Source organism: Hipposideros armiger, unplaced genomic scaffold, assembly GCF_001890085.2.
Source record: "Hipposideros armiger isolate ML-2016 unplaced genomic scaffold, ASM189008v1 scaffold_55, whole genome shotgun sequence".
Classification (NCBI taxonomy): Eukaryota; Metazoa; Chordata; class Mammalia; order Chiroptera; family Hipposideridae; genus Hipposideros; species Hipposideros armiger.
In genome coordinates, this window is record NW_017731405.1 from 2,948,798 (window position 1) to 2,971,796 (window position 22,999).

Here is a 22,999-nt window from a genome sequence, read left to right on the forward strand (position 1 = left end):
TCCTCCACAACTAGACTGAAGAACAAAAGGACAGCAACTTGTCTGTTCCCCTTCCCCAATTCCCCAATAAAATCTTAAAAAAAAAAAAATTAGCCTTCTAGAAAAGGAGAAAGGGCATGGGTAGCAAAGAAGAACATTTTTTATTTATATTTTTTTGTTCAGTTTGAAATTTTTTTTTAACATCAGCATGTATTACAAAAATGACTAATAAAGAAATGGCAAATATCAAAATATGTTTTTCCACTGCATCAGCCCATAGACCACCTGCAAGGCCTGTGAGCCATTTGTTTCTGCTCCTTTTATCCTGTATCCACCATCTTTTGGGACGACCTCACAAGCCTGCTAGGAGACTCAAAGTAGAGAAAGCAAGGACAGCAGGACACAACTGGCACTGAAGTGAAAAGGTAACAGATCAGAAATGAGATGTCATTAGCAGACAGGGGATTAATATAATAACCTATATATTTATGAGCATGTAAATGTGCCAAACATTTAATCCTAGTAACTCTAAGAGAAAGATATTATCATCCTCATTTTACAGATGAGGAAACTCAGGCACTGAGAAGTATCTTCCCTAAGTTAACAAAACAAAAAAATGGAGTCAGAATTCAGCCCTGCCTGGCAGCTCAGGACCTGCATTTTTAGCCACTAGGCTATGCTGCTTCAATACCAACTGAAAGAGTGAATTGTTTTTTCTCCCCCAATCAGATTGGTAAAATTTCTGAAGATTGATGGATCAAGTGTGGATGAGCATTTCAGAAAATAGGTACAAATGTACTTTTTGGTAGAAGTATAAATCACTGAGGGCCATCTGGCAAGAGCTACCAAAATTTAAAATACACATCTAATTTTTCAGCTGGTCATTCTACTTCCAGGAACTCATCCTACAGAAATATTCACAAAGATGTCTGCTCACAGATGTTCAATGCAGCACTGTTTTAATTGGGGGGGGGGGCGGCAACTTCAGGAACCATAGGTAGGGAAATGACTAAATACATCACAATATGTGCAAAATAGTAAATAGTCTGTATCCTTTAAAAACTGAAGGTCAACCTATAGATGCAGACATAGAAAGAATTCTAAAATGTGGTTAAATGAAAAACAATTATCACAGAGCAATATGTACAGTATGGCCTGAGTTATGTAAAAATGTGTGCATATCACATCATTTCTTCTTAGAAGAGTAATGTTGCTTCTCTTACTACTTTCCTTCCCTCAAATACAACACACACACACACACACACACACACACACACAAGCAATTCAGAAATAAGTTGTGAAAAAATTTCAGGTGTTATTTATAAATCATACAATAAGATAATTATTTCAAAGTCACAAATACAACAGGTATATATAAAGTCAGTTTGAAGTCAAGTACCTCTTAAATATATTGCAAATCACATCTATTTTACTGTTCTTTTCCAAACAGATGTCATTCAAAACCAATGAAGCCTTTATAATTTCGTATTTGATAACAAGAGAACAAAACTGACAATAAATAGTCTAACAATAATTTCTTACAATACGAAGTGGTCACTTGTATTCTCAGTTGTGAAACTCAGGTTACCTGAAGAGTTCGCTGAAGTCAGGAAAAAGTTACACAAAACTTTGTATTTCCATTTTTTAAATCCTCACTGTATTTTCCTTGAATTGACAATGATACATGCAAAAGCTCAAAGGATTAATAAAGAAATTGAAAGGCCCAATAAGTCATCAGATTTCATTACAAGCTGAACAAAAAAAGAGACACAAAGCATTCTATTTGCGTCTCGTTTCAAAAACTACCATGGCACCACACCTTGTCGAGTGCATGCAGCACCCAGATCAGTGGTTTACACACCTTGGTATGCATGAGCATCATGCAGAGGCTTGTTAAAATGCAAGTTCCTGGGCCCTGTTCCCACACTCTGAGCTTTCATTCTTAAGTCTGAAGAATATTCATTTTAAACAAGCTCCTCAGGGATTTTGATAGGTGGTAAAAGAAGCCCTGTGACCAATTCTGCTGTCCAATCCTAATTCGCTGCCATTGGTTGGAAGTCCGACTCTGGACAGCCCCTTCACCTCTTTATTTTCCTTACCTGTCAAGTCAGTTAAGTGGACTGATCATCTCTGAAGGCCCTTAAGCCCTAACAAGACTGTGCTTGACCCCAGACGTACAAGAAATAGATTTCAGCTAAGGACTTAGTCTTCATGCCAAGACAAGGTTTTTATGCAAGTCACTTGGTTTCTGTGTTTTCATCACCTTCTAAAAAGTCCGTTTCTATAAGTTCCATTTCCAGGAGCATCTGAGTAGAAGAGTTCTGAAGCTGACATCCATGTTAATTTGGGGGTTTTCCTCAAGCAAACAAGGAAGCTTCCAGCAATCCTGAGAAGGGGTTGCATATACATGGTTATATGCTGAGACCCGCTGGTTAGGAAACAACAAACACATCTTTGTCATATTAAGCAGGCTCCCAACTCTCCCGTAAAACTTTCACTGGAGGAGCTGGAAAACTCAGTAGGAGGTTTTAACTGTGGTCGAACTTGAAGAGTAAGAACTGGATTTCCGGGAGGATTTCTTAGATAAGAGAGATATTTGCATCCGCTTTACCGTGCGGACACTTCGACAAAGGATAGCGTTCTTTGCATGATCCCTGAAGTCCTGTGACACAAAGTAATAGACAAAGGGGTCAATGCAGCTATTGAGGGTGGAGAGGCAGAGGGCTGTGAGGTACAGGGCGTACACATAGCTCTGGCCCTGGTGTTTAATCAGGAAATAATGCACCACGAGCAGGAGGTTACTAGGAGTGAAGCACATCAGGTACATGGCCAGAACAGTGACAATAAGTTTGATGGCTCTCCTCCTCTTCTTTCCCGAGTTTTCATCCATGGCAGAAGATCGAAGTGTTCTGATCATCAGCACATAGGCAGAAGCCGTGAGGAAGGCTGGGAACAGAAAGACTCCAATCGCCAGAGAGAGGAAATAATTGAACATGTCCCCCACCAACACCTTCTCAGGCAAAACATCATGACAGGTCGTGATGTTAAGGGCTGGGATGTGACTGGTCTGCTTCATGACATACAAGGGGATGGTAACCACCAGAATCAGCAGCCATATTCCCAGGGAGACTCCAACGGCAATGTTTGCATTCTTCTTGGCGTGCACCATGGGGTTCACGATAACCCAGTACCTCTGCACGCTGAGGCAGGTCATGAAGAGAATGGAACAGTACATGTTGCCATAGAAAAAGCCAATGAGTACCTTACAAAGAGCTTCCCCATAAATCCAGTTGTTGCCATGTATATGATAGGCAATCTTCCAAGGCAACCAGATGATAGAAAGTAGGTCAGCCAAGGCCAGGTTGCCCATGTAAACAACAGCAGGGTGCTTCTTCTTTGTTCGAAAAAGAAAGACCCACAGGGCCATGACATTACTCGGCAAACCAACCATAAATACAATCGTGTAGACAAGTGGGAGAAAGACAGTAGTCAGTTTTCCAGTGAGGATGGTGGCAGAGAGCTCATCCACGGAAAAGACTGGGTCCACTTTCCCAGAGATCTGAGATGAGCCATCAATCTTACCAATGAGACTTCTTCCTTTAGAGGATCTATTGAAGCCTGTACAAGAAAGGCAAGGTAGACAAAGGTCATTACCAAAATCAAGGTTTCAGCAGTAATGCTGGTATGTTCAAGTAAAAGCACTTTAGATAAAGACAGAAGGAGTACACAAAAATGCTTACAGAGGCTTTCTTTGGGTGATGGGGTTATTGGGATTTGTATTGCCTGGTTTTATTGTTTCTTTGTTTTGTTTTTGTTTTTTTTATCAGAGGGTTGTGAAGTATGTGTGGAATATAGCAATGATTTCTATGAATCTCAAAAAACTGACAGTATTTCAATTTATTTTTACAAACTGTCTACACTCATTAGTTCCTAACTGTCCTGATAATGGCCATCTCAGCTTGGTTGAGACAGGTTGCAGCTTGGCCTATCAATCATTCCTTGTCTCCCCTCCAGCTTCTGGTGGCTGTTGGAGTTTCTTGGCATCCCTCAGCACTACACAGGGAGATTCTCAGGAAACCAAGGAACACTCCCTTTCCACCCGCAAGGTCAGCCTGGACCATGGCAGGGATTCCCTGCTTCTGTGTGGGCCTCCAGAAGACCCTCCCAGGGAGGCCAAATGGCAGAGGGGTGTGTGTACCAAACACAAATTTGTGTTCTGACTTTCAAGCAAGTAACATGGCAAGCTTTAGCAACTTACGCGCTCATCCCCATACTGTGAATTAAGCTTTAGAAACCACAAACAAATGAATGACATATCTAGCCTACAACCTGCACCCACCAAGTGTTCATGGACCTGCAGAAGAAATTAAGGGACAATTTGAAGACAATGAAGAATCTTACTTTAATTTTGGGGAATAGCAGGCCTTCACCATTCAGAGAAAACTGGGCAAAGTGCATCACTTTGAGGTTATTAAACCTACTCATCAGTTTATCTGATAATTTTTTATGCTTTGTCATCATTTTTTCTTTTCGAACTCTGCACCCATGTTCAGCAGGATGATTTACTTCACTTATGGCTTCTGTTAAGGAGCCATCCAGTGGTTGGCCTGGATGGGTGACTGGAGGGTGTGAAGATCAACACTTCACTTTTCAATTAGTGTAGCAGGTTGAGTGGTGCCCCCCCCATCCCCAAACCCAAAAGATGTCCATGCCCTAATCCCCAGCATCTGTGATTATTACCTTACTTAAAAAGAAAGGATCTCTATAGATATAATGAAGGATCTTGAGACGAGAAGATCACTCTGGATTACCCAGGTGGGCCCTAAGTCCACTGGCAAACGCCTGTGTAAGAGAAAGGCGGGGCCAGCCGGTTAGCTCAGGTGGTTAGCGCGCAGGCTTATGACACCAAGGTTGCCAGTTCGATTCCCACATGGGCCAAGGAGCTGCACCCTCCACAGCTGGATTGAAGACAACTACTTGACTTGGAACTGATGCGGACTGGAAAAACACACTGTTCCCCAATAAAATTTCTAAAAACAAAGAGAAAGGCAGGGGGAGATTTGAGAGAGACAAAAAAGAAGAGAGAAGAAAATGATGTGAAAAGGAAAAGGATGGCAGGGACTGGAGTAACGCTGAGGAATGCCAAGAAACCCCAACAGCCACCAGAAGCTGGAGGAGACGAGGACTTGCTTCTCCCCTTGAACCTTCAGAGATGCCAATACCTTGATTTCAGATTTCTGGCCTCCACAACTGTAAGTGGATAAACTTTTTGGCAATCCATCAGCTTGTGTTATGGCATAGGAAACTAATAATACTTAGGATAGACCTAGCTCTTGTTTCAATTTTTAAAATGATTTAAAGAACATGAATTATTTTTAAATAAAAATAATCCTGCATATTACAGTGTTCTTCATATACTTGCGTATAACCCATGGTAAGAATATAACCCATATTCTGTATGGTAGCCTAGTTCCAAAACAAATATCCATAAATGAAAAGTTTCACAAAATAATTACCTTTGTTACGCAGGGTACACTCTGATAATTTCTATAGTGTTCTATTTATTTCTTATAAAAAGCCAGTCACCACCCTCTACATTGATTTCATGAACCATTTCCGTGTTTTTTCAAAATCAGTTAGCAGAGGGACTAATTTTGAAGCACCCCAGAAGAACAATGCCAATGCATTTACAGGTCCCAAAATACAAAATAATAAGGGTCCCTGTGTAATTCTTTTATGGTTCCCACAGCCCCTGGCATAGCCCTGGATACAGAGCAGGTGCTCTGTACGCCTGCGATGGATGGAAAAGTGCAACAAGCCACACCATTTACAGATGCAGAATCTGAAGCACAAAGAAATTGATTAACTTTTCCAAGATTAAACAGTTGTTAGGTAGAAGAGTCAGGGTTCAACCCCAGGTAATCCATTTCTAGAACCCATGATTCTAGCCATTATACCACACTGCACCCGAGGTCCTGACCTGAGGTTCTATGCTGGAATCCATGGAGACCAATATAACCTGTGCTGACTCCATACAACATGTTTTCTCAAACAGAAAAATTTAAACATAAAAGTTTACCATTTGAAAAGCCACTTTCTTTAAGTCAGTCCCTCCTCAACAATTTATATATTTATTTGTATTAACATCAACATGTTCTAGAAGGCTTTCAGAGGTGTAAGAGAATCCTGTGGCAAAGCTGGTAACTGTGAATAGTGTACCAGTATTCTGGGAAACTCTTCCATTCAAAGAGCTAGGACACCTATTCCAGAAATAACTCACCAGAGACCAATTAGTTATCCTGCATTTCTGTAGGACATAGAGCCACTAAGATTGTAGAATTAATTACCACAAAGAAAAACCATTTTTTCCTTCATTATCAAAAATAAAAGTTAAAGGGGCAGCCGGTTGGCTCAGTTGGTTAGAGCACAGCGCTCATAACACCAAGGTTGCTGGTTCGAGCCCCACATGAGCCACTGAGATGCTCCCTCCACGACTAGATTGAAACAACTACTTGACTTGGAGCTCATGGGTCCTGGAAAAACATACTGTTCCTCAATTAAAAACAAAAAAAAGTTATATAACTTGCTTTAATAAAAGGAAGGAAAATCTAGGCATTGATTATTCACAGCTACTAACATCACAAAAAATGATAACCAGACATTATGTGCCTCCTAAGGGAAGAAGCACTTGTGAAATAACCTTGCAAAAAACCCAAAGGAATAAAACCTGAATCTGATCAAGCACCTGCATCCAACCACCATTTTAATTGAAATAAAGGAAACAATGGGACATGTCAAGTAACACCACAAGCATGTAGTCAACAAAATCCAGACCAGAAACTGCTACAGGATAAAGGACCTAGTTTCTTCAAAGGCAAAATAAATTACAAGGCAAAAATAAAAAGAGAAAGAGGTATAGAGGTAATCCTTATAAATTAAAAAATTTAAAAGACGGGCTGGCCGAGTGGCACGTTGGTTAAGAACTGGCTTGGGACGCCAGAGGGCCCCGGTTCGGATCCCACATATGAGGGCCAGTGACACTGCCCTCTACAGCTAAGATGCTGAACAACAGCTCAACCTGGAGCTGGGCTGCTGTGAGTGGCCTGCGACGGCGTAGGCTGCAGCCCCTGCTGCAGTGGGTTGCCATGGGCTACCGTGTGTAGCCAGCAGCCAGCGTGAGCGGCCAGCAGCCGCAGTGAGTGGCCGTCCAGAAGCCAGCGACTGATCTGCCTCACCTGGGAAGAGTGCAATGATGGTGCCAACTTGGGCCAGTGAAGCAAGACTGAAGAACAAAAGGACAGCAACTTGTCTGTTTCCCTTCCCCCAATTCCCCAACACTGTTCCTATCCCCCAATTCCCCAATAAAAATCTTAAAAAAAAAAAATTTAAAAGACATCAGAACCTAATGTAATACATGAACCTTATTGGGATCCTAATTCAAACAAGCTATTAACATAATGTTCATGGCATTTAGAGATAACTAGAAATTTGAACAGACTGAATTTTTTATTTAAGAAATTAATGTTAGTGGCTATGTTTGAAAAAGAAACCCTCATCTTTTATGAATACATATTGAAGTATTTTAAGATGAAATTATATCTGGATTTATTTCAAAATAACACAAGGATTGGAACTTTGAGACTCTACTGGTGGAATGTAAAATGGTGCAGCTGCTGTGGAAAACAGTGGCAGTTCCTCAAATGGTTAAATAGAGCTGCCATGTAATCCAGCAATTCCTAGGTATATATCCCAGACAAATAAAAACATATGTCCACACAAAAACTTATACATGAATGTTCACAGCAGCACTATTCATAAAAGCCAAAAAGTAGAAATAATCCAAAAGTCCATTAACAAGTGAATGGATAAACAAAATGTGGCATATACATACAATGGAATATTATTTGGCAATAAAAGGAAGTGAAGTACTGATATAAGCTGCCAAGTAGAGGAACCTTGAAAAGGTTGTTTGAAGTGAAAAAAGCCAGTTACAAAGAAACATGTATTGTATGATTCCATTTGTATCAAATGTCCTGAATAGGCCAATCCATAGACAAGAAGTAGATTAATGGTTGCCAGGAGCTGGGGAATGGGGAGATGGGGGGTCACATCTAAGCAGTGGGGTGAGGTGTTATTTTGGGATAATAAAAATGTCCTAAAGTTAATTGTGGTAATGGATATACGAGGTGTGATCAAAAGATACAATGAATGTTTGAATAAAAAAAAATTTATTACAGTAAAAGACACATTGCCATTAATCCCTCTCAAAATACTCCCTCTCGTTTCGAACACACTTATCCCATCGTTCTTGCCACTTTCTGAAGCAGTTCTGGAAATCCTCTTTCACGAGTGTCTTTACTTCATCCTCCATCATGACAACACTTTGTTGTCACACATCGCTTCTGGTATATGGCAATTTCTGTCAAATAAAAACATTATGGTGTGTCCTCATCCACCGTATTCACCAGATCTGGCACCCTGAGACTTTTGGCTCTTCCCCAAAGTCAAAATGACCATGAAAGGTAAACATTTTGGATCGATTCAGGACATGGAGGCAGCCACAACATCGCAACTAAAGACACTCACAAAAGAGGACTTCCAGAGCTGCTTCAGAAAATGGCGAGAATGATGGGATAAATGTACTTGAAGCGAGGGGGTGGGTGTATTTTGAGGGAGATTAATAGCAATGTGTCTTTTACTATAGTAAATTTTTTTAAATTTAAACATGTACCGTATTTTTTTATTACACCTTGTCCAACTCTGGATATTCTAAAAGTTATTGAATTGTACGGTTTAAATAGGTGAGTTGTATGGTATGCAAATTATCTTAATAAAACTGTTAAATAAATAACATGGGAGGAGGGCAGGAAGTAGGGTGGGTCATAATTATCAAAGCTGAGTGAAGGGTACATAGCATTCACTCTAATAGTCTCCTTTCATGTTTAAGATTTTTCCATAAAAACCAGGTCAGGAAAGTTCATGGAAAGAGAGATCAAAATCTTTTTTAAATGAGTATACTAAAACAAAGAGGGTGAAAATAAGAAAGTGGGGGAGGCATAGAAACAGAGATGGAGGGAAGGAAGGAAGGGACATTAGTACTGAGAATATTCCAATATAAATCATGAATCATCTCAATCAAAAATATTGCTGATGTTAACTGTATTCATTGTGCCAGTCGGCCAGGCGCAGAGCACACAAGCAGCACGCTGCCTAAGTGATAACACTAGTAAATGTCAAGATGCTGCTCAAAGGTCCCCGAAGCCCTTTCAGCACAGTGCATTGACTACCCTGTAGTTCCTACACCATTCACCAAACTCTAATCTAGAACTGATGCTATCTAGCTCCCAACTATATAACCCATCTTTAAATCAGGCAAAATCACGTCCATTCAGAGAGTGGAGAAGAAATTAAATGCACAGATGAAGTTTAGACACATATAAAGAAGCTGGCTACAAAAGCATCCTCATTTGGGGGTTGTAATCAACAATACTTGACCAAATTTGCAAGAATATACACCCAAAGATGCTCAAGGCAGCATCCCCACCTCAATGACAAACAGGAAACAAGCAATGTTCATCAGCCCCCCATTCTTAACATATCCACAGCAGAGTCCCTAGCATTAATAGTAGACACTACACTATTTAATAAATATTGAAATTGAAAGATAGCTACAATATACTGTCAATTGAAAAAAAAGCACTGGTTAGGGGCCGGCCAAGTGGTTCAGTTGGTTAAGAGCTCGCTCAAGAGTGCGAGCTCTGGGCCGGCCGAGTGGCGCGATGGTTAAGAACTCGCTTGGGATGCCAGAGGGCCCCGGTTCGGATCCCACATATGAGGGCCAGTGACACTGCCCTCTACAGCTAAGATGCTGAACAACAGCTCAACCTGGAGCTGGGCTGCCATGAGTCGCCGGCGACGGCGTAGGCTGCAGTCCCTGTGGCAGTGGGTTGCCATGGGCTACCGTATGTAGCCAGCAGCCAGCGTGAGCGGCCAGCAGCCGCAGTGAGCGGCCGTCCAGAAGCCGGCGACTGATCTGCCTCGCCAGAGATGAGCGCAATGATGGTGCCAACTTGGGCCAGTGAAGCAACATCCTCCACAACTAGATTGAAGAACAAAAAAAACAACAGCAACTTCTCTGTTCCCCTTCCCCCAATTCCCCAGCACTGTTCCCATTCCCCAATTCCCCAATAAAAATCTTAAAAAAAAAAAAAAATATATATATATATATATATATATATATATATATATATATATATATATATGAAAAAAAGCACTAGCAGAATATGTTTCCATCTGCATAACAAAATTATAATTTATTTGCAAGACCTGAAGTCTAGAAGGATACCCAAACTATAAATAATGGCCATCTCTCTGGAATAAAATGGCTGGGGAAGAAAGAATTTTTTTTACTTCATATCTCTCCATATTGTTGGGTTTCTTTTTCAAAGGAGTTTAAATTGGTACAATCTTTCTGGAGGGCAATTGGACAAAACATGTAAAATTTAAAGTGAGCTTGCCCTATGACCTATCAATTTATTTCTAGGAATTTGTCCTGTACAAATTCTAGCTAAAGTACACAAAAATACTGCATGGACAAGAATATTTACTAGAATATTGTTTATTGTGGTAAAACAAAAGTGTTAGTCTACATCCATCAAAAAAGCGACAACAGTCATGCACCGTATAATGACAGACCACATAAAAGATGGTGGTCCCATAAGATTATAATAGAGCAGAAAAACCCCTAACACCTAATGACATCATAGTGTGATGCATTACATGTTTGTGGTCATGCTAGTATAAACAAAACTACTGGGCTGCCAGTCGTATAAAAATATAGCAGACAATTAGGTACAGTACATAGTACTTGATAATAAATGACTGTTACTAGTTTATGTATTTATTATACTTTATTTATTATACTATACTTTTAATCATTATTTTAGAGTGTATTCTACTTCTTAAAAAAAAAAAAACTTTTCTGTAAAACAGTAGGCTGTGTTACACCAGCATACTGTTTTATGTCTCATACATTTTGTGTTTACTGCGTCTCTTGATTGCATCATTTTCTCTTGTGCTTGATTTCATCTTGTGTTTAGTTGTATAGTAATATGCTGTACAGCCTTGTTGCCTAAGAGGAATAGGCTCTACCATACAGCCTAGGTGTGTAGTAGGCTATACCATCTAGGTTTGTGTAAGTGCCTTCTATGACGTTTGAACAACGATGTAATCACCTGATGACACATTTCTCAGAAAGGATCCCCATCGTTAAGTGGTGCCTGACTACTTCAATACTTTATGACACTTATACAATGAATAATACTCCCCCTATAAAACTATGGACAGATTTCTACACACTGACCGAGAATAGGTTAAATAAACTAGGTCAGATAAATAAGTTACAGGACAGCATGTGCAGTACAATCCTTCTATTGTTACAAAATATATATCTGTGCATAGAGAAGTCTGGTGAGAGTGGAGAGAGGGGAGAGAATGGAGGGTTTTCACTTTTTTTTTTACCCTTCTGATTTTGAAAAAAAAAATGCATATAAAACTTTTAACTTTCATAGCATTCATTCTTTGTTATTTTAAGCATCCTCCTAGCAGCCTACACGCCCCACCAAACCAAGTGCAGAGCAAGCACTTGTTTGTGTTAACTCTCCTCTTGTATCCTTTCCCCTACTATCTCCTCACTCCAAATCTTCTTTTGTTCCCAACCTTTGGTAGCAGTGACTGAAAAATAGTAAGTTCAGTTGCTGGGTACCCCTCCCTGGGTATACTTTAATACCTTCTCATGTGTTTTTTCAGAATGAACTGTTTCCCTCAACACTTGCCCAGCTAATAAAACCATAAGAAAGTCAAACACAGACTTCTCTAAAATATTGCCTTTCAAGGTTAATTAGTAACTACAAGTCAAGCAAAGGAACTGCAAACACAAATTTAAAATCCCATCTTCATTATAGCATTCTCTCTTATTACAAAACATTGGAAATACCCCATGTGGTCTAGCAACAGGACCAATTTAAAGATTATGATACGTTACTCCTATAATATATTTTAGAGTCATTAAAAATGTTTTATAGTTACTGACATACTACTGGTTTATTTAATCCCATACTTGTACAAAAAAGATTTTTTTTTTTTTTTAGCTGAGCCATCCTGCTACCTATTGGTAGCTTAGCGGCTGCTCAGCTCGGGCTGGCATCGAACCGCTGTTGCTCAGAGCTCAAACTCTTGAGCGAGCTCTTAACCAACTGAGCCACTCGGCCGGCCACCAAAAAAGATTTTTGATATATGTGAATATATATTTTATGCATGGATGCATGAAAGCATGGGAAAGGATATAAGCCAAAATGTGAGCGTGGTTACATGGGTTCTGAGGGTGGCTTAATTAAACTTTTCCTTTTTTTCTCATTTTTCCTCTACAGCCATCACATATTACTTATATCATTACAAATCAATTACAAAGAGAACAGAAGTTTCAGTCTCCAAAAGAAAAAGGGAATGACTGTATCATAGGGGCCCTCCCAAGCTTACAATATGGTAGGAAGAAATAAGTGCCTGAAAAAAAACTGATTTAAATGCCAACAGCCATCAACCCACTTGGTCACTCTGGGCAAGTCCCCTCACTTCACTCTTCATTCGTCCTTTAAGTAATGAGACTGTGCTGGACCATGGGACTGGAGATGACACAAAGTTCCCCCTGGCCTTCAAGAGTTTAGGATCCAGTGGGGAAACAGATTAAGCATATTTACACAAATCATTATCAGTTACTGTTGTGATAGATAGGAAAGAAAGCAGTCTGATGGAGTGTTTTTCCTTGCCCCCCACAAATTCTGTAGGCCACATCCAGTACATAAAATGAGAAGGTTGTTCTCTAGGCTGAGTTTTCTTTCATGAGGCAGTCTTTTGGGGTAAGGCCTTTGGGAAGAAAATCAAGGCTGTTATCTGTCCTGTAGTAAACTGAGGAGCACACCTAAAGGGTCAAGCTAAAAGGGGATGAGCAAAGGCGTGGGCTGAGGGGCAAAAAAACTTTGGTGATGCTCTGTTTCTTAATCCAAATCAATATAGTTTCAAGTTGGGAGGAAAGCACTATCTACCTAGTCTGTTACTTAACTAACCCTTTAGGAAAGTTACCCTGCAAGAGAATCAAAGTAGGAGGACAAAACAAAACAAAACAAAAAAACACTCCAAGTGCAATATTAAATAGTTCTGGTTAACAAGTAACTTGATTTTTGTTGTTGTTGTTAAATTAAGTTCACCTTATACTCCAGGAATCCTGCAGCCCCAGCCCAGTCACTTTGTAAACAAGAACAAACCCATCCTCAGGACAAGCTTCCTATAGGAACTGTCTGAATCAGAAAAGCACTGAATCACCTACACCCACATATTTTTCAAAAATGTTTGCACATTCTAAGTTTTGATCCTGAATCTTAAGTTTCTAACTTTAAAAGACAAAGGCAAATGGAGAAGTATTCACCATTTTCAATACTTCCTGGAAATAAATAAATGCTGACAATAAAATGTATAGTCAGTGGTCCAGTTTTCGATTATACACCATAACCCCCTATTCTGTAACTCCAGAGCGAAAAGAATCACATTCTTCAACCTAATTCAAATTCACAGTGATTTGCTCTTTTACCACATCTGTATGAAAGGGATAAAAATGAGAAGCTGACCCCTTTACAGCAGGTTCTGCCAATTTCGCAGGGAAATGAAAACGTCCTTTCGAAGGCTGCCTGCCCCAAACAGTGGGGCGTCTGTTAGCATCACAGTAGCGCGATCTCAGGCCAAGAATCCCCCACGCCCTCAGACTCCTGCTCCGCCCGGTTGATTCCAGCCCCAGCAGAACAACCTGGAGCACACGCAGGGCAGCACACCCACGGGAGGACCCGGCAGCCGCGAACAATTCGGCACCTGATCACTGCCCAGTTGGCTCTTGTGCTGTTCGATCCCCGGGACTGGCAGCCTCCGACCTCAGTGGCAGCCAGTGTGCGCTCCATGTGACAGGGAAGGGTGCGGGAACCCAGGGCACTAAAGTCACCTGGTCGAATACAAGGCAGGGTTCAAGAAGTTCCGTCAATCTGGCGTGACACGCCCAACTGGCCTAAAACTTAAAGCTAAGCGCTGATTACCGCGAGAGCCCGGCGGGGTCCGGCCCTGACTTCCAGACCCGGGCCATCCACCGTGCCAGAGGGGCTGCGGGCCCCTGTGGGTCTTGAATACAGTGGGCCGTTCCCAAAGAGGGCGCTCCAAAGGCTTGAAGGGGTTGCAAGAAGCGAGGTAGAAGGTTCTAGGCCGCTAGCTCCCACCCACTCCACCCCTCCCCGAACCATCAACTCACTAACTCCAGGGGTCCCCTAGGACCAGCCCGGAGGAAGTCTCCAACGTGTGTGAAAAACTACTTAATTGACTTAGTGTTTGCAAAGAAGCCAACCCGTGGGAGGGGAGGCTGAGTCCTCTGGGTAGCCTTCTGACTCGGGCACTCCGTTCCCTCGCCTTCCTCTCCGCCGACTTCAGCCTCTTGAGGTTGCCTGATTGGGTTGCTCTCTGAACGCAGGGATCCCCCATTAAAGCCGCGGGAAGGAGGCTGTGGGATGTACCGGACGTGGTCCGAGGCAGCCGAACACCCTTCGCGCACCTGCCCCCCTTCCACCACCTACCCACAGTGCCCGGGACCCCCGCTCCTTAGCGACAGGAGCCCTCCTCTGCCGTTCCTCACCTTGGCTCGTGAGATTACCCGAGGCAGAGGCCACCAGCAGGATGGCGCTCCCCAGCAGCCACGCCGTGCTCCGGCTTCGCATCCTTCCAACCGCCCGGACGCCGGGCGAGCGGGGAATTCGCCGCCACTGATTCGAAACTCAGCGCTCCACTCGCGGATGGAAGAGAAAGCCACTCTCTCACCTGCCCTTAATTGGAGCCTCTGCGCGCGCTTTCCCAGAGCCGGATAAGTTTCAGTGAAACCTAAGCCGCTCCACGCACCTGCGCGAGGCCACGCCCCTGGGCCAGAACCCGCGGCTCTGCCCCGCCCCTTCGGCTGTCAGGCGCTCGGGCTGGGCCCGGGGCCTCCTAGCTCCCAGCTACCCCCACACCCTCGCCGCCCTCCGGGCTCCTGGTGGGCGAGCTGCAGTTTCCCAGACAGCCGGAGCCGCCCGCGGGCAGGGTTGGCCGGGTGAAGTGGCCTTATTGGAATGCAAATAGTAGTAGGAACGCTGGGACCGAGGGTTCCTCCAGGCCTGGGCAACGCCTAGAACTACCTTTAACCTTTAATTACTACTACTGAGGAACCAGTGTCGTCCATCGCCCCTCCCCTTACCTAAATGGCAAAAAAAAACAAGACTCGAGCTCACTGCACTTATCTTCGATAAATGGTAGAGGCCACCCAGTGGAATGGGGACTTTGGATGTGGGGTGAGTTTTTAATCTGCAGAGGCAAGATAGACGGCTGCAGACGCCAAGGAAAGCAGTGGGGAGCAGGAAGCGGTCTGGGCAGGAGGGCTAGGGATCTAGGATAGGTTTCTGCTCTGCTGTTAACTAGCTGTGACCTCCAACAAACCTCTTCACCCCTTTCTAGGCCCATGTCCTCGTCTGAGAGGTGCAGGGGGAGAAAACAGTTTAAACAGCTACTTTAAGTGTGAAGTGCTAATGATTTCGGAGCCCTGTGTAGTTTAATCCTGAAAACAACCTGCACAATGAATATGATGATTATTCTCATTTTACAGATGAGGAAATGGAGCTTAGAAAAGTTGGATAAACTGCTCACAGTTATGCAGTTTATAGACACAGGTTGTAAATGTCAACCACATTTAAACTCGAGTCTATGAGTGCCGCTCTTTTCTATTAATCACTGCACTATAAATGCTTCCATTAGGGTCTTTTCCGCATTGGGGTCCTATAGTTCAAAGAAATATATAAGCAGATAGAGGGGGTGGGGATAGGAGTGTGAGATTGGTGATGTGGTCCACAGAGGCCTTCAAGCATATTGATAAAGTCTTACTTTTTACTTGCTTTAAAAAATAAAGTTTACCGTTATCCATTTAAACTATTGGGTAGTGGAGGAGCAGAAAAGAAAAAGATAATCTGAAGGATTAGCATGTCAAAGAGAATTCGATGTGTTTTGAGTAGCTCCAGAGAGCAGAAATAGGTAGAAGCCACAGTGGGAGGCTGATTTTGTTTCAATGGAGAAACACTTCTAACAAGCCCCGCTTGTCCCAGTCCTGAGGGCTGCCTGGTGAGGTTGAGGGCCACATCACTACACAGCTTGCAGCACAGGACCAGGTCATCTGTTCAGCATGTTGGAGAGGAAGTTTCCTCCCAGGGTCCGTCCGGCCAGTTTCGGTGAGTCCGGATAGCCTAATGAGGGGCTTGAGCCCTGAGTCCATGATTCTCCCTAGAAGACCAAAGTTTGGTAAGTCAGGTGCCTGTGACCATTATTAATTTTTGAACCATTAATTGAATGGTCACAATATTAGGCCTGTGAGTTTCTAGGATGGAGCTTACATCTGACAAAGGTCCTGTGTCCTGTGTCTTATTACTGAACTCACCATGGGGCCAATTAATAGAACTAATGTAGGTTCCAGATAATTCAGGCAGACAAAAGTATATGCAATGTCATGCTTGTTTAACCATAAACATTTCCCCAAAGTTACCTACTTGTCAGTGGATGGTTAGCATTCTACCTCTTCCCTCTGTATTGACAGAGGAGATCACAAGAGGAGGGAAATAACTGAAAAGGAAGAGAAGCAAATGGCCTTGAACATGGCATGGGAGTGGAATAATTGTTCCCTGAATAACAGGAATGGACTGTCTCCTAATACACACACAGATAAGAATGGCTAGGGAAAGCTATCCAGTGAAAGACAATTCTTTTTTTTTTTTTTTAAGATTTTTATTGGGGAATTGGGGGAGGGGAACAGCGCTGGGGAATTGGGGGAAGGGGAACAGACAAGTTGCTGTCCTTTTGTTCTTCAGTCTAGTTGTGGATGTTGCTTCACTGGCCCATATTGGTATTATCATTGCGTTCTTCCCGGGTGAGGCAGATGGGTCGCTGGCCACTGGACAGCCGCTCACGCTGCCTGCTGACCACACACACGGTAGCTTATGGCAGCTCACCGCAGCAGGGGCTGCAGCCTACACCGTCACTGGTGACTGGTGACTCGCTGCAGCCCAGCTCCAGGTAGAGCTGTTGTTCACAGTCTTAGCTGTAGAGGGCGCAGTGTCACTGGCCCTCATGTAGGATCCCAACCAGGGCCCTGCTGCTCAGAGCTGGTGTCCCAAGCCAGCTCTTAACCAACGTGCCACTCAGCCAGCCCTGAAAGACAATTCTTTTTGATGCCTGCGTTTCAGGAGCCCATCTCTTAGGAATCCCTCATTGCTATATCTCAAATGAGTTGTTTTGGGAATGTGGAAAGAGGTTAGCCTTTGAAATCATGTATTCCTGTGGGCAAATTCTGGCTTCTCCTCTTACCAACATCTGTGTGACCCTGGAGAAAGACTTACCCTCTCTAAGCTTTAGGTTCTTTACCTACAAAACAGAGTTAATATTCTTTTTAGTTTAAAGGTGTCTGAGGATAAAATAAATTGTGACTGTATTTGATGCATGGTAGAAGCTCAACACATTCTTTCTGATTCTTTCCTTTCTCTCAGGCATCTCCTTCACAAGCCCTACTTGCACCCCAGCTCTCAGGATGCTGTCTCCCAGGGCCACATGCATCAGCGTGTGCCCTCTTTTCCTCTAGGAAAAGCTAACTTCTAGAAGTAGCACCAGGAGCTTCTTGTCCAGGGGACAGTTCTCCTGGTGGGGATCAGTTTACTCCTGAGGGTCCCTCATTAGGGGAGATAATCCCTATGATGTCCCCTCAATCTTTCCAAGCCTCCATTTCATCACTGTAATAATCTATTACCATTACATCTAAAATCTGGGGGTGATCACAGTACCTTTCCTGTAGGGTGGTTGTGAGGTTTCTGTTTTCTAAATGCCCACAAAGTGCTTCTTTAGCACAGTTCTTGTATATAGAAATAGTAGCTACTATAGAATGACGTGCTCAGAGGGGACTCTTCCTCTTCTCAGAGAACAATGCATCAAGACCCAGCTGTTTTTGACTGAAATTTTCACTGGCGTTTTATGATTATTTGCCGAGTCATTAAAATTCCCAAGAAAAGATATTTTTGAACAATGCTATGAGTAAATTATCTAAAGAATGACTATAAACCAGCAGCCTGAGTATATAACTACATTCATTTGAGTTAGTTTACAGATGTTTTCCTGTGACTTGGAAACTATGAGATTTATTCTTTAGATAATGACTCCTTTGCCCTGAACGGCTTGGAATTTTGTGTGGCTCTGTGCAGCTGTACAGGAAAATAACCACAGGCAATTCCAGATAGCCTGGCATCTGGGAATTGGGAACTTTGTGCAGTTTCCCACCCTCCACAATTCTAAGGAAAATAAAGTAGGAACCGGGGTAGGCCAGACAGTGAGGGAAAAGCCATTTCGTTCAACCAATTCTACAATCATTTATCAAACTCTTCCTGGAGAAACAAAGATATAGTCCCTGCACTCTTGGGTCCTGGTCAAATATAGATGGAGGAAATGTCACATTCGTTCACTCACCAATTCATTGAACAAACGCTTTAAACAAGGTTAACAGTAACCTTCACATGGTAAATCCTTTGGTCAATTCTCAGTTTTCATGTTACTTGATCTGACTGTGGAATTTGGCACAATTGCTCTCTCCTTGAATACTATTGGGTTGTCGGAAAAGTCATGACGCATTTTTGCAACGAAAAATATAAAAAAAATACGTCATGACTTTTCCGACAACCCAATATGTTCACTTGGCTTCCAGAGCTAACCACTCTTGTCTTGATTCTCCCCTCCTACCTCACTGGCAGTTCAGAAAAGGTTGGTTGTTTTCTGGTTCTCACTCACCTTCTTGAATTCTACACTCTGGAATGTCCCTGGGTTTGTCCTTGAACTTCTTTTCAGTGTACACTCATCTCCTGTGGTTTTTAAATAAATCTATGTGCAGACAATTCCCAAATTTGTATTTATAGCCCAGATTTCTCCATTCCAGACAAATAACATATCCTTCCAGGTATTCAACATCTCCACTTGGATGTGACTATCAGCATATAAAGCGTAAGTCCAAAACTGAATTTCTGATCCACACCACCCCTCTCATAGTCTTCTCATCTCCTTAAACTGCAACTCCAAGCTTCCAGTTGCTCAAATCAAAAACCTTGGAATCATCCTTGACCTCTCTAATATTCCACATCTGATTCACCAGCAAATCGCACCTTGAAAATATATTCCAAATACCACCCTGGTCCAAATTACTATTATCTTTTGCCTAGGTTATTACAATAGCCTTGTAACTTGTCTCCCTCATTTTGCCCGTAACCCTTACAGTCTTCTCTCAACATAGTGGTCAGAGTGAACCTGTTAAATGGGTGCATCAGATTAAGACAGCTAAGACAGCATAGGGACTTGGGCCAGGGGCCAAAGGAATGCTGGAAAAACTGACCATAAGAATGCCCATCACCCCCTACACAAAAATGTAGAAGTAGCTGATTATTATCCCCCTTCTAACCGATTACTCCCATAGAGATGTCGAAACCACTATTTTGCATGTGCAGTTGACCAAGGTTTGACCACTAGAGGACCTTCCTCATGAACATTCTGCCATCTTGCCCCCACAATGCAGGCCTGAACATGGTTACCAGGCAACGTAGCTGGTGAAGAAAGTCCACCTTTTTCAGAAGGCCTGCCTTTTCACACAAGCCCTGTTTTTTGGTTTGTTTGTTTGTTTTGTTTTTTATCTCCAGCTTATAAAAGCAGCCAGGCACAACCAGACCCCAAGCCAGCTTCCTCTGTGCTGTCTCCCTTGTGCTCAAGCATAAGCTTAATAAAATCTGTCTGGAAATTTTTCTGAGGTTTCCTCTCAATTTCTATCTTAGGGAACCCAAGAACCATAAAGCCGGTAACATGACTTCCTTACTTAAAATACTGAAGTAGCTTCCCATTTCTGAGTTCAAACCAAGGCCTGTCAAAGGTTTATACATCCTATACCCCTCCCCATAAACACACACCCCCCCTCCTTGAGTTCATCTCGTCTATTCCCCTCACTCATTCTGCTCCAGCCATGAACACCCCCTTGCCATTCCTTTGCGTGGAACGGTTTCCTTCAAACACCTGCATAGCGTCAGTCCTCACTTCCTTCATGTATTTGCTAAAATGCTCTTTTCAGTGAGGCCTTCTAAGAACACTTTATTTAAAATTTTACTCCCAGGGCATCCAGTTAGCTCAGGTGGTTAGAGTGCAGGCTCATGATACAAAGGTTGCCGGTTCAATTCCCACATCGGCCAAGGCGCTGCACCCTCCACAACTAGATTGAAGACAACTACTTCACTTGGAGCTGATGGGGCCTGAAAAAAACACACTGTTCCCCAATAAAATTTCTTAAAAAATAAAATAATAAGATAAAATAAATACATGAATAAATAAATAAATAAAATTATACTCCCTCTCTATACTCCCCAACTTCCCTCTATGCATTATTTTCCTCTATGGCATGTATCACCAGTATTGATATTCTACATGTATTTATTTATTATCTAGTTCCCCATTTGCAATATAAGTTCCATGAGAACAGAGGATTTTTTTGTTTGTTTTTGTTTTATTTTCAGTTTGTGGCATTTTCAAAAGGATTTATGAAGTAACATCATTAGAAGCTGGCAACTGCTTCTTAGTGCACACTCATCTCTATAATGTCAAGTTATTAAGTCTCAGTGTAAATCACTTTTCTTAAAATACAGGAAGGCAAATGTCTGAAACACTGCAAAAGTCAACCTTTAAAATGTAGAGAACAGGGATTTTATTTTTATCTGTTTCGTTTACTGCTGTATTCCCAATTCTAGAGCAGTATCTAGCACATAGAATGAACTCAACAAATACTTGTGAATGAGTGAATTTTTTTTTTTTAAGATTTTATTGGGGAATTGGGGAAGGGAAACAGCCAAGTTGTCCTTCAATCTTAGTTGTGGAGGGCGCAGCTAGCTCAGCTCTAAGTCCAGTCACCATCCGGCCACCTGACGGCAGCTTGCGGCAGCTCAGCTCAAGGTGTCATGTTCAATCTTAGTTGCGGGTGGGCATAGCCCACCATCCCATGCGGGTGTAGAACCACGTGCTCTCACCAGCTGAGCCAATCTGCCATCTGTTGGCAGCTCTGGCAGCTCAGCTCGGGTGCAGCTCACTGGCCCATGTGGGAATCGAACCGGCGACCCTGTTGCTCAGAGCTCACGTTCTTAACCAACTGAGCCACTTGGCTGGCTCATGAATTTTTATATGTTGTAAACCTACTATCTTTCACTCATTTTGCTAGAATCTAAAATTGCAAAGATCAGTATATCTGCCTCCATTGAGTTCATGGTCAAATGTGACGAGAGATGTGTAAATAAGTCAAGCATTGCGTGGTTGGGGAGTATGTCAGTAAGTGATGCATCTTTGAAGGGCTATGGACACACAGAAAAAGAATGACTCCTGCCTAGGGGAGTAAAAAATGGCTTCTTAAAGAAGGGGTATCTGCAGAGGGCCTTGGAGAATAAATAGTTCACCAGGTGTATTATTTAAGGTAAGGCTAGCTGCCATAACAGATAAATCTCCAAATGTCAGTGGTTCATTGAAATAGATGTTTATTTTTTACTCCCTTAAAGCCAAAAACCAAGGCTATGTTTTGTGGGAGGCTCTCTTCCAAGTGAGGATAAATTAGCTGGGCTTTCCCCATCTTGGGACTCTGCCATCTGCACTCATGGATTCCAAGGTAATTACAGTAGTAAAAGAGCATGAAGGACTGTGCGTATAATGTTTCCGCAGCCATGGCCAAAAAGTGGTGTGCAATCATTTCTGTATTCCAGTCACCAGAATTCAGTCACACGGCCACAGCCCACCGCAAGGGAAGCTGTGTGCCCACAAGGAAGAGGAGAGGAGTTCAGTGGAAAGTTAACCAGTCTCTGTTATTCTAGGTGTAAGGAGGTAGGGACAGACCCCCCCAATAGTAAGAACAGTATGAAAGTGTGGTGTGTTTGGGGAACACTGTGGTAGGAACCCGGATTATGTGAAGGAGAGTGGCTAGGAATAAAGCTAGAAAGGTTGGCAGGACTTACCTATGAAGGGCTTGTGTTTACCATGAAAGACACTTTAAACTTTAATCCTGAGGGCATTGAAGTTTGAACCAACAATTCTCAACCCTGTCTTCACAGCACTGAGATTGGCAGGATGGCCTTTCTGGGACCCAAAACGAAAAAGAGTAAATCAGGTAGGCGTTATAGGTAGAAGAGATAGGGGGAGGAAAATGGGAAGAGAAGAGGGAATACACTCCTACACGTGCTAAGTGAGCATCTCAGCCCCACTGATTGAGCATTCCCATCTTTTTAATCATCATGTGGCATAATGACTATTTTCCACATCTTGCCTCCGCCATGTGCTTATTTCATTAAGTAAGCACTGGCACAGATACTATCACCAGGCTATTCATGAAGTATGGGGTGTCACTTATGCTCCCCTCAGCAGTATCTTTTCTTAGGTAGATTGCAGCTGCATTTCCCATGACTTCATGACTAACTCTGTCTACACTCCTCTCAGGGATGCAATGCCCAGGCCGCAGTTCCAGCCCAGTTTTAAAGTCTTCATACTTCTTTTCCTTAAAATCATTTCCCCCAATTGTTTGAATAGCAGAAACAAAAAAATCTAAAAAGTAAAACCACACACACACACACACACACACACACACACACACACACCCCAACTAACAAACTAACCAACCAACCAAGGATTGCAAGCCTAGATAGTAGCTAGTCACTAATGCCTGAAATTATTATCATTTGGAATTATTTCTTTGGGTCCAGAAAGCCTGTGGGTAGCTGAGACCTCCATTCCCCGTCCAGTCTTTGGCTATCATCTGGCTCCCGCTGTTCTCCTGCTGACAAGCTGAGAGGCACCCAGGGAATTAGGCACCCCCTCA

The 22,999-nt window shown here is 42.6% G+C and overlaps 1 protein-coding gene across 2 annotated transcripts in view; it reads right to left on the reverse strand.

Moving 5' to 3' along the window:
- Positions 1-190: 190 nt before the first annotated feature.
- F2RL1 (F2R like trypsin receptor 1) overlaps positions 191-22,999 on the reverse strand; it is a 70,673-nt gene continuing 47,864 nt past the window's right edge. The window contains exons 1-2 of one of the 2 annotated variants that reach the window (XM_019640995.1): positions 14,702-15,033; positions 191-3,597 (exon numbers count right to left, since the gene is read on the reverse strand). In XM_019640995.1, coding sequence (XP_019496540.1) covers positions 2,495-3,597; positions 14,702-14,783 — 1,185 coding nt within the window. In that variant the 5' untranslated portion in view covers positions 14,784-15,033 and the 3' untranslated portion in view covers positions 191-2,494. Of the gene's footprint in view, positions 3,598-14,701; positions 15,034-22,999 lie in introns of those variants that run through there. The other variant, XM_019640994.1, reaches the window with a different exon arrangement.